The following is a 12,676-nucleotide window of genomic DNA, read 5'->3' on the forward strand; positions in this document are numbered from 1 at the left end:
ATATCTGTCTTTCTCTCTCTCTCACCCTCTCTCTGTCCCTTCGTGATATCTCTCACTCTATCTTTCTCTCTATGATAGATTCTCTCTCTCTTTCACACAATTATCTCTCTCTCTCTCACCCTCTCTCTGTCCCTTCGTGATATCTCTCACTCTATCTTTCTCTCTATGATAGATTCTCTCTCTCTTTCACACAATTATCTCTCTCTCGCTCACCCTCTCTCTGTCTCCCTCTCAAGCTCTCTTTCTCTCTCTCACAAACACACAATTATCTCTCTCTGTTTCACAACCCATCTCTCTCTCTCTCTAAATGCTCTCTTTCTTGATGATCTCTCCCTTTCCCTCAACCATTTCTTCCTCTTTCAGTGGTCCCTCTCTCTCTCTTTCAATGATCTCTCTCTCTCACACACAATGAAGGTGATAATACACTTTGTATCATTAGACCAATGATTAAACCTCACTTACACTCAGACAAAACCCTTGCCGCTCACCATCCCCGTTGATGTAACAACCAACAGGAAGCCCTGCCGAGCAGTAGAGAAATTCAGACTGCGTTTGGTAGCACCACCTCACCGGCAGATCATCCATAAACCTGAGATACATAAACACAACTAATTCAGACTGCGTTTGGTAGCACCACCGCACTGGCAGATCATCCATAAACCTGAGATACATAAACACAACTAATTCAGACTGTGTTTGGTAGCACCACCTCACCGGCAGATCATCCATAAACCTGAGATACATAAACACAACTAATTCAGACTGCGTTTGGTAGCACCACCGCACTGGCAGATCATCCATAAACCTGAGATACATAAACACAACTAATTCAGACTGTGTTTGGTAGCACCACCTCACCGGCAGATCATCCATAAACCTGAGATACATAAACACAACTAATTCAGACTGTGTTTGGTAGCACCACCTCACCGGCAGATCATCCATAAACCTGAGATACATACAGACAAGCAAGGATAGTGTGTTCAATAACACAGTCTCTACAACAAAATGAAGATGGGAGGGCACTCGAGAGATGTGACCTTGTGACGTTCCCGTTCCCCTATGACAGCGGAACCCCCCTTTAATTTAAGACCTCACAAAATCTGAGAAAACCGGGTCTTAAAAAAGAGGGAGTCTGGAAATGGGGGATACATTTACAGAGGTTATGAACAGAAAAACTATCCGGAAAAAGATGTCATGGTAATGAGTTAATCTTATCACTTCAGGTTTTGTTTCAGTGTAACCGAGTGCCGTAACACTATGATCACCTCGGGAGGCGAAGTGCAATCAAACAGGATTGAAAATGTTAGGGCCAATTTCTTAGCCCTATAAAAACTGTTATGCAAACCCGAAGGTTTCCATGAACATACAGACAATCGGAAACCACCAGACCCCATCACAAACAGAATTCCACAATCCACCGGTGTTGACTTAAAGGCCAACAACTCGGGTGCAGAGTCTGCTGTGAAAGGATCGGTAGCCTCCCCTGTCACATCAGACATAGACTTAACAAGATAGGCACTGGAACCCCCCTTTTAAGACCTCCAAAACTCTGAGAAACCAGGTCTTAAAAGAAGGGAGTCTGGAAATGGGGGTCAATAGGAAGGTTTCCGCCAGTTATCTCTCTGAGGTTTTGGGTGCGTGCCCCTTGCGGGGGCAAAAAATATCGAGGTCACAAGCAGGGTCAAGGGGAAGGTCGGCTGGGCGGACAGGAGTATGACGGCTTACTGGTGCCAAAACCTGGTGTTACCCATTTTCACGTGATAATTACTAATTAACGCTGTCAGTTACTGTTTTCATCTGTTAGTTACTAATCTTCACGGGAAAATTACTAATTTTTAGTTTCGGCACTAGGAATCCGTCAGGAAGTGAGCCAAAATTAAAAATTAGTAATTAACAGGTGAAAGTTAGTAATCTTTCCGGAAAAATTAGTAATTTTCCGGGGAAAATTAGTAATTTTCCGGGGAAAATTAGTAATTAACACGTGAAAATGGTAATTATCAAGAAAAAATTACAAATTTTCCCTTGATAATTACAATTATGAGGTTTTGGCACTAGTAAGCCGTCATACAGGAGACTACAATAGGAAGGTTTCCGCCAGTTATCTCTCTTTGAGGTTTTGGGTGCTTAGAGAGTACCGTACCCCTTGCGGGGGCAAAAAACATCGAGGTCACAAGCAGGGTCAAGGGGAAAGTCGCTAGGCGGACAGGAGACTATTTACAGAGGTTTAATAATTAACAAAAAATCTGAGAAATCAGGGTCTGAAAAGGGAGGGAGTCTTAAATTAGGGTCTAGACGGGCGCAGTGGCATGGTGGTAAGACGTCGACCTCCTAATCGGGAGGTCGTGAGTTCGAATCCCGGTCGCTGCTGCCTGGTGGGTTAAGAGTGGAGATTTTTCCGATCTCCCAGGTCAACTTATGAGCAGACCTGCTGGTGACTTAACCCCCTTCATGTGTACACGCAATCACAAGACCAAGTGCGCACGGAAAAGATCCTGTAATCCATGTCAGATTTCGGTGGGTTATAGAAACACGAAAATACCCAGCATGCCTCCCCCGAAATCGGCGTATGCTGCCTGAATGGCGGGGTAAAAACGGTCATACATGTAAAATTCCACTCGTGCTAAAAACATGAGGGAACGTGGGAGTCTAAGCCCATGAACGAAGAAGAAAAAATAAATAAACAAGTCGCGTAAGGCGAAATTACTACATTTAGTCAAGCTGTCGAACTCACGGAATGAAACTGAACGCACTGTATTTTTTTTCACCAAGACAGTACAGCTTCGTCAATCCCCGCGAGAAGGAAATCGCTCACCTCCCACGTGCAAAACGCAGTGATATGCACACGCCAGAATAGCGCGGTAGCGTATTGTGCTAAGCAGGAAAGCGCGCTTTTCTGTATTCGTGTTAACTTTCTGAGCTTGTTTTGAATACAACCTATCATATCTATATGTTTTTGGAATCAGGAAACGATAAAGAATAAGATGAAATCATTTTTGGATCGATTTCTTAAATTTTAATCGTAAGACTAATTAATCTATTTTCGTTAATTGTGATCACATTTTAAGAGTAAACATGAGATATGTATATATTTTCAGATTAAGAATGTCATGAAGAATACAATGCAATCAATTTTAAATCTGTTTGCAAAAAATCGATTTTAATGACAAATTTAATGAGCAAACTCATTAATTAATTTGTAAGCCTCCAAGCTGAAATGCAATACCAATGTCCGGGCGTTGTCGAAGATTACTTGACCAAAATTTCAACCAATTTAGTTTAAAAATGAGAGCGTGACAGTGCCGCCTCAACTTTCACGAAAAGCCGGATATGGCGTCATCAAAGACATTTATCACAAAAATGAAAAAAACGTATGGGGATTTCATACCCAGGAACTCTCATGTCAAATTTCATAAAGATCGGTCCAGTAGTTTAGTCTGAATCGCTCTACACACACACACACACACACACACACACGCACGCACATACACCACGACCCTCGTCTCGATTCCCCCCTCTACGTTAAAACATTTAGTCAAAACTTGACTAAATGTAAAAATGAGGGTCTTAAAAGAGGGGTTCTACTTAAAACACACTCAGAGGTAGGTTAAAACCACTAGACAAATCGATAGCTACACAAAGAGCCCATGAGTCTCTACTTGCAGATAGACAGACTGAGGCCGACGGATATTCTTACTCAGGTGAAGCCAGCTAAAACTCTTGACTGCATGTGTGCGTGTGTGTATTATAGGCATGAGCGTGTCTATATTTGTGTGTATGTGTGCATGCGTGTTTGTATGTGCCTGTGTGCATTTGTGAGTGACTGTGTGCAAGTGATTGTGTGCATTTCCATCTGTCTGTGTGCATGTGTAAAGTGCTTGGACACACTTATCTCTTAGTAATTTTACTGTTAGTCTACAAGTAATCTTTAATGGTAACCGGTACAGGTCACAAACTAACATAACCAACAACAAATCAAAACAAAAAACAAACAAAAATATAGCATCTTACAAATTATGCTTGAACTCTCCATCGATGGCTTTCTTGAGAAATTCCACTTCTTCCTCACTGGCCAAGGTCTGTTCGCACACCTTCCTTTTATACCTTGGCACACCGAACTCCATCTGATAGACACATAAGTTTGATTATATAATCCATAAAACATTGAATAATAATAATAATAATAATAATAATAATAATAATAATAATAATAATGGACCCTTATTAATTGACCCTTCTCACCAGTGCTCACAGCGTCTGTACAATCGCAAAACAAACATCATCACAGCACACTCACACACATATTATAGCTCTTTTTTTTTAACTATACTGTTCAAAAAAAGAAACGCATAGTTGCTACTTGCCAAATTTGTTTTATTTTTCGAAAAAATTAACAGAAAATCCAATATTTAGATTATTTGTTTGAAATTTGGTATGGACACAGTTGAATGCACACACAGTTCATTTGCATCTTCAAATCAATCAGTCAATCAATACGATTGGATGCCGAGGCTGTCAAGTCAGTAGGGGGTGTGACTGCCTTGAGCAGCAACAACTGCCCGGCACCTTCTGGGCATGGACTGGATCAGATGCCGGATATCTTGCTGTGGGATGGTGTCCCACTCCTCCTGAAGTGCCTGCAATAGATCGCGGTGATTTGCCGGCGCTTCTTCTCGCCTGTGCACACGTCTGTCCAATTCATCCCAGAGGTGTTCTATCGGGTTCATGTCTGGCGACATGGATGGCCAGGGAAGCACCTGGACATGGTGGTCGGTGAGGAACTGGGTGGTGAGTCGTGCTGTGTGCGGGCGGGCGTTGTCCTGCTGGAATATGGCATCCTGGTCAGCCAGAAGAGGAAGGGCGTGTGGGCGCAGAATTTCCTCCACGTATCGCTGGGCAGTTATGCGCCCTTGGACGTGCACCAGGGTGCTCCTTCCAGCGGTATTGATCGCCCCCCACACCATGACGCCTCCACCACCATGAACGGGTGCCTCATCCACACAGTTGGGCGCGTAACGTTCGTTTACTCTCCGGTAGACCCTCCTCCAACCATCGTGTCGCTGGAGCAGGAAGTAGGACTCGTCGCTGAACCACACGTGTCTCCAGTGATTCCGGACGGTCCAGCGAAGGTGCTGGTTGCCCCACTGCACTCGGTTCTGGCGATGGCGGCGGGTGAGGACAGCTCCTCTGTGAGGTCTGCGAGCTCTCAAACCAGCTTCATGCAGGCGGTTCCGCACGGTCTGGTCCGATAATCGGTGTGGCCCGGGGAGAGCCTGGACAGAAGATGAGGCCGACAGGAAACGATTCCGGAGGTGGCGGAGCCGTATGAAGCGGTCGTGAGCAGCAGTTGTCGCCCTTGGTCTTCCCGCTCGTGGCAAGTCAGCAACGGAGCCAGTGGCTTGAAACCTGACCCACAGTCTACTGATGGTGCTCTGGGACACGTGGAAGTGCCTGGCGATTGCACTTTGACTTTGGCCTGCTTGTAAACGACCCAATGCAATTTGGCGGTCTTCTCTGCTCAATCGGGCCATCTTTCGTCGCTGAATTGTCGTCTGATTTCTTTGTGGCGAACAATCCGCTTTTATGGGTTTTGGAAGACATGGTGAGAGCTCAATATTCCCCGAGTTTCACGAGGTTACACTGAAGCATGACGAGTGGTCATGCCAAATGAGCAATTTTGACATTGTAGCCACTGATAACGCATGCGTCACGTGCAGAGCTCACTTGTGGCAATGGACGAAAGGTCGACGACCAGAGAAACATTTTCTGCAGTTTGGTGGATATCCTTGTAGCCATATAACTAAATTAACCAAATATTACAAGCTATGCGTTTCTTTTTTTAAACTAAAATGTAACACAGACTGTACCTTGATACCTGTGCGGGTCAGTCTGTCGCCTGATAGGATGCGATCGTAGCTCTCAGGCAGAAGCGCAGAGTCGTTAAACAGGCACAACCCTAACCTATGAATCAAATGAATTCATACATGAATGGATGACTCACAGAATTAATCAGTCAATCAATTAAATTGCAGCTCAAATGTGGATGATAATAATGGGTTTACATGTACTAATAATAATTCAGACAACAATATCTCTCATGAAAAACACAGATATATATATATATATATCTATGATACATTATAATTTATACTATCAATTAGCACATCATCAAATGACTTCTGTGAGTGCATGAAATAAGCCAATTAACTCATAAAGGATTCACCATAAACTACAAAGCAGCCAAGAGGGACAGCTATCAAATAAACACAAACTTTGTGAAGTAAATTTTTCTGCTCCAAAAATATGACCAATGCGTTTTTATTTTATGCATTGCCCGCTTCAACTGTTCAAGCCGGGCATCTTCACAGGATTCATGTGTTTTTATGTGTGTCTGCATGTGTATGTATTTGTACTCTGTGAATGTGTGAGAGAGTGTGTGTGTGTGTGTGTGTGTGTGTGTGTGTGTGTGTGTGTGTGTGTGTGTGTGTGTGGGTGTGTTTGTGTGCATACATGTGTGCGCATACATCATATTATATTTGTGTTATGATATGTAGATCTATAGAGAGAGAGATCTTGAGAGAGACTATGATAAAGAGAGGGAGATAGACAGATAGATCAACAGAAAAACAGAGGTTGATGCAAGGAATGTAAATATTCAAATAGACATACTTTTGTGGCATGAAAGTCAGAGCTGACTTTTGGCTTGAAATCGGGTTGGCCAGAACACCAACTTCCCTCTGAAAAATATTCTTACAGGTTACAATAATAATTATTAACTAGAATGATAAAGTACAGTATGTGAATATTATATTACCATTCATATGTCATTAAAGAGCAATGATCAACAACTTTAAAGGCATCATGTACTCGATGACTATACACGCTAATTGCTTTACCAACAGCTGGAGACATGCTAAATTAAGTTCCCTGCAAAATATTGTGGTCTAGGACCGCTTCAATGTTGAGATATGTTAATTTTCATTTTGATCTGGATCGTCCTATTTATAGATTTGGCAACACATGTAACGTTGATGCAAGGGAGCTAACACCGCGGCTTTGTTGACATCCTCACTTTTTCAGAGGCTAGAACAAGCTGTAATGCATGTATTATGGTCCGCGCATGGTGACATATCATCATTATATGGTCTTATGGTGCGTTTGACATCGATTATGGGCAAACTACACTTTGTAAACACGGGAGCGCGTACATATGCCTTTAAACACTGAAAAATAATGGCTATAAAACTAGGCTAAAATCAAAAGAGAGAAACCTTAACTTAGGCTTATGCATCGATCATTGCATGTGCAGAAGAAAGTTATTCACGGGGTGGGACTGGGAGCTACTGTCAGCCATAGGGTAGAATTCATTGAAATCACAAACACGCATAGATACCTCAGTTATGAGCAATCCGACATCGCGACTGGTTTCCACTTGGTTTAGTAATGAACTAATTTCTCAAGCACACAAACCCAGGAAACTATTGATTGAAAGTACCACTGTGTACATGCATGCATTCCTGACTGCTGGCGTCTGTGGATACGTGTATGCAGCAGGTTTCATTTACTAGTGCGCCCTGCGCCTTTGGCGCATTAAATCTGAAAATGTCCCATCACAAAATTTTCCCTTCAGTGCGTCAAAGGGCGCATTGAGAATACGTACCATTGCGCCACCAAATATACACTTTACACACACACACACACACACACATACAGAGATAACACGATATAGCGGCTAATTCTCGCACCGAATTGCACCATTTTGCATCTTTGGTCAAAACGCGTACAGGCCTCTTTGGCGCTTCTTTCTTCCCATCGGAATTTGGTTGAGGGGGACAAATGTCCCATTGCCTTTTTCTCCCAGGTTAAACCCTGGTATGTGCTTGTGAGTGTGTGCTGTGCATGTGTGTCAGTCACTGACTCAGTGACTGTGTATTTGTGTGTCACTGCATGTGTGTAAGTGTAACTGTTAGTGTGTGTATCACTGTATCATGTCTTATCGGGTTGGTAGAGCTTAAAAAAGTTAAATTGCAATCAAGGTTTAATACTTTAAGTTAAAAGTCATGTGGGATATATAATTGTCACATAAGAAAGTTACTTGTAATGTACAGAAAGAGAATTGACAATTACATGTACCGTGTTTCTAGATTTTGTATTGAGTGAAAAGTTTCTGTTAGTGTAAAGTTCTCTAAGTCTGGTACATCAGTGCTGAAAGTCCACAAAATGGTGTACTGGCCTTTGGCTAGTACTTATAATTTTACTAGCCAGAGAAATTTTTTTAGTATTTTTACTCGCCAAACCAACCATTTGTTTCAACTTTCAGCAACTTGACTCACATTTGGCGAGTAGATTAACATTTCTACTCGCCATTTACATGTTTCTACTCGCCATGGTGAGTAAAATACTTGCCACTTTCAGGCGTGCACATGCACAAATGCAGTACTGGTAGATTTTTTTAATTTTTAATTTTATTTTGAAAATCGCATGAATGCATTGTAATGCTCAATGTCAATTGTCATAATTCTCGAAGTCGGACATCCGGGTAACAAACCACGTGATTTCATTGACAACCGCAGCGGCCATGTTAGCGTGGTTGAACGAAACAACATGCCGAAGAGTTGTTGTGTATCCGGATGTACAGTAAATACAACAAATTCTCCTGGTTCCAAAAAATATTAAAGGAAGATAATAAAACTGTGACACTGTACGCCCAAACGAACAACAAATAACATTGAAGAAACAAGACACAGTGGCTTGCCAACAAGACATGCGCTACCAACCAGCTAGCAACCAAAATAAACAAAGCACATAGAGAGCAATCGGACCGACCTCCTCAATAAAGGAGGCGGCCAATGGCCATATGTACTCAGTTTGTTGTGGTCACACTGTCAGTGCAGAGAGAGAGCATACATAGTGCGTGCTTCCATTTTATTTTACGTTTTGGGGGAGTTTGTTTCAGAACTACACGGACAATAACTAAAATCATATTATTTTAAATCCACAACTGGTAGTAGTAGTAGTATGTAGGGGCGGCTATATTTGTTAGCCGAAGGCCGCGAGGCCTTATTGGTGCCCCTTCTTTGTCAGATACTTTGCATGCCTAAATCCCTATTCTTTCAATGCTTTCAATCAAAGTCGTAAAAAAGGTTAAGAAATTTTGGAGATTGTCCAAGAAGTTTTTGAAGGCGTCTACTGTGGGTGCGAATTTTATGTTAGCGGGTAGTGCATTCCAATTGTTAGCAACTCTATGAGAAAACGAAAACTTGCGCTTGTTAGTCTTACAGTGTTGAACAAAGATTTTTCCCTGGCTGTTTCTGGTGTTGTCTGTCTGCTTGAATGTGAATATTTTGTGCATGTCAATATCATCCACCCCATTTATAATTCTATATGTTTGTATTAGGTCACCCCTTGTCCTCCTTCCCTTCAGAGAGTGGAGGTCTAAGTATTTGAGTCTGTCCGCGTAAGACTTATCACGGCACTCCTTTAGAATTTTAGTTGCTCGACGCTGCACCCTCTCAATTGTCTGAGACTGTCTCTTGAGGAATGGGCTCCACACCACATTTGCATATTCCACCAGTGGTCTCACAAAGGCTTTGTATAGCTTTAAGAAGGTGTCCTTGTCAAGAAATGAGAACGTTCGTTTGATAATGCCAATCCTCTGATTAGCTTTTGACACAACTCCTCGAATATGCGGGTCGAATGACAAATTGCTGTCGAAAACAACACTGATGTCCTTTTCCTCATCACATTCATTTATTTTTTCAATAGCATCATTGACAGTCATCACGTAGTCATATTTGGGATTCTTTTTACCAGAATGCAGAACATTGCACTTTGAAACATTAAAAAATAATTTCCATTTATTTGTCCAATCCTGAAGTAAGTGTATGTCTTTTTGCATGACTGAACTGTTTGTTGCTTTATTGTACAGCTTTGTATCATCCGCAAATATATCTTCACTATACCACTAACCACATCTGGTAAATCATTAATAAACACTGCCCTGTGGAATTCTGCTGAGAACTGCTGCTTGGCTCGACGTTGCCTGGTGTGTTGACGTTTGACAAGTTGTTTTCTTGGGTTAATGAAAGTTGATTCTTAACTAAGTTAAGTTTGTTAAACGTTGTATTAATGAATTTTGAATGCCCAGTGTATAAGTTTGTTTGTTCTTTTGTGGAATTGTATAAAGGTGAAGATGTTGACAACCACACCATATTTGAACTAACTGTGCTTTGTTGTTATTTCTGTAAACTTTCTTTTTCTTTTTATTTGTTATTATAAGGGGTCAATTGAAATAATGAATCTTTCAACTGGCTTCATTGATTTGGCAAGCAGCCCTGAAAGTCCCACAAATAGTGAACTCGCCTTTGGCTAGTGCTTCTCAAAATGAACTAGCAAGAGAGCAAATCATACTCGCCAAACGAACCATTTCTTTCAGCAACTTTACACGCATTTGGCAAGTAGATGAACATTTCTACTCGCCAGTTACATGTTTTCTACTCGCCATGGCGGAGTAAAATACTCGCCACTTTCAGGTCTGACAAGGAATTTCTAACCCTGATTACATTTCGATATAAGAAGGCTTAGGAACCCCCTATTCCTACCCTCTGCACTCAACCATAGATATCCCTTACACATCTATGACTCAACCCACTCACCGTCACCAAGCCAATCGCATGTTTGTGTGAGTGCTGCCCGAAAAAAAAAATCACTGTACTCGAGTTCTGCTTATATGTTTACTTTTCGTTGAGAACTGAAGAAAAAAGTGAATTATATATCAACTGTTTTGCCACTGTCATTACACATCACTGACACATTCAAACGGCCAAACATCTAGGCCCTACACAATTAATGAAGTTTCATAACTTTGATGAAAGCTTAAAATTTCATTCAAGTTGACCTTTTCCTTTGCTCTTTTTATATTTAGTCAAGTTTTGACTAAATATTTTAACATCGAGGGGGAATCGAAACGAGGGTCGTGGTGTATGTGCATGTGTGTGTGTGTGTGTGTGTGTGTGTGTGTGTGTGTGTGTGTGTGTGTGTGTGTGTGTGTGTAGAGCGATTCAGACTAAACTACTGGACCGATCTTTATGAAATTTGACATGAGAGTTCCTGGGTATGAAATCCCCAAACGTTTTTTTCATTTTTTTGATAAATGTCTTTGATGACGTCATATCCGGCTTTTCGTGAAAGTTGAGGCGGCACTGTCACGCCATCATTTTTCAACCAAATTGGTTCAAATTTTGGTCAAGTAATCTTCGACGAAGCCCGGACTTCGGTATTGCATTTCAGCTTGGTGGCTTAAAAATTAATTAATGACTTTGGTAATTAAAAATCTGAAAATTGTTAAAAAAAAAAACAATTTATAAAACGATCCAAATTTACGTTTATCTTATTCTCCATCATTAGCTAATTCCAAAAACATATAAATATGTTATATTCGGATTAAAAACAAGCTCTGAAAATTAAATATATATATATAAAAATTATTATCAAAATTAAATTGTCGAAATCAATTTAAAAACACTTTCATCTTATTCCTTGTCGGTTCCTGATTCCAAAAACATATAGATATGATATGTTTGGATTAAAAACACGCTCAGAAAGTTAAAACAAAGAGAGGTACAGAAAAGCGTGCTATCCTTCTTAGCGCAAAGTTCTACTACCCCGCTCTTCTTGTCAATTTCACTGCCTTTGCCATGAGCGGTGGACTGACGATGCTACGAGTATACGGTCTTGCTGAAAAATGGCATTGCGTTCAGTTTCATTCTGTGAGTTCGACAGCTACTTGACTAAATATTGTATTTTCGCCTTACGCGACTTGTTTTCCTTTTTTTTTTCTTTTCTGTTTTTACTTATTCCCCCCCCCCCCCCCTTTCTTTTTTTTTTTAACCTTTCAAAAAAGTTCCTTATTCGCCGCTGCCACTCCGAAACCGTAACCTTCACATGTTAATTTTCTTTCGTTTGCGTGCGCCTGTGTAGAACGAACTGATTTCTGATTTTTGATCAAATAGTTGCATGTACACATCGTGGTATTCCAACGTCGGCCATTGTTTGGGATTGTTTGTCCACGCGTCGGCTGGTTCCTTAAAAGGACACTTATCCACTCCAACCAACTCCAGCTTAGCCAAATACCTTGTTCTGGCTTCAACAGGCAACCCTTCTTGATAGTCGTACGACATTTTGGCTGAGTGAGTGTGCTTCTTTCAACCACGCTCTCTGTAGTCAGGGAGGTCACGTGGTTTCCGGTTTACTTGTGACGTCAGTCCGACTTGGAGAATGTCAAAACGTTTCGCTCCACTAGCTGTTCGCCCACGAAAATGAAATACTTGTCCCTGGAATTCTAGTACTACTACTTCTCTTCGTGATATTGCTATAGCTTACATGAGGTACAGTGGCGGGTGTGTCCGAACCGAAAGGGTATTAAATTTTGGGAGTACTCTAAATCAATTCTGATGAAGCCCCTCCCAAAGTTGTAAAAGCAGCGACTATAATAAATCATGTTACTTACTCTACAATAAGCCGTCTCTTCTTGACAGTAGGTCGTAGGTTCGCCGATAACAATGTAGGACCCTGCGTTTGCATGACTGAAGGCAGCTGACAATAAAATCAAGCAAGTAAGCCACAATGTTGTCTGTATTCCAATGTTGACATCGCAAACAGACGCCATCTTTGAAGA

At 41.4% G+C, this 12,676-nt stretch overlaps 1 protein-coding gene across 3 annotated transcripts in view; it reads right to left on the reverse strand.

Moving 5' to 3' along the window:
• Positions 1-12,676, reverse strand: part of LOC138945331 (transmembrane 9 superfamily member 2-like) — a 48,447-nt gene extending 35,771 nt beyond the window's left edge. For all 3 annotated transcript variants that reach the window (XR_011448962.1, XR_011448961.1, XM_070316755.1), the window contains exons 1-5: positions 12,509-12,676; positions 6,670-6,737; positions 5,868-5,961; positions 4,012-4,124; positions 463-589 (exon numbers count right to left, since the gene is read on the reverse strand). Coding sequence is in view for 1 of the 3 variants with exons in the window: in XM_070316755.1 (XP_070172856.1) it covers positions 463-589; positions 4,012-4,124; positions 5,868-5,961; positions 6,670-6,737; positions 12,509-12,667 (561 nt within the window). In the remaining 2 variants the exon portion in view is untranslated. The remainder of the gene's footprint in view (positions 1-462; positions 590-4,011; positions 4,125-5,867; positions 5,962-6,669; positions 6,738-12,508) is intronic.

The sequence above is a fragment of the Littorina saxatilis genome, linkage group LG13 (genome assembly GCF_037325665.1).
Source record: "Littorina saxatilis isolate snail1 linkage group LG13, US_GU_Lsax_2.0, whole genome shotgun sequence".
NCBI lineage: Eukaryota > Metazoa > Mollusca > Gastropoda > Littorinimorpha > Littorinidae > Littorina > Littorina saxatilis.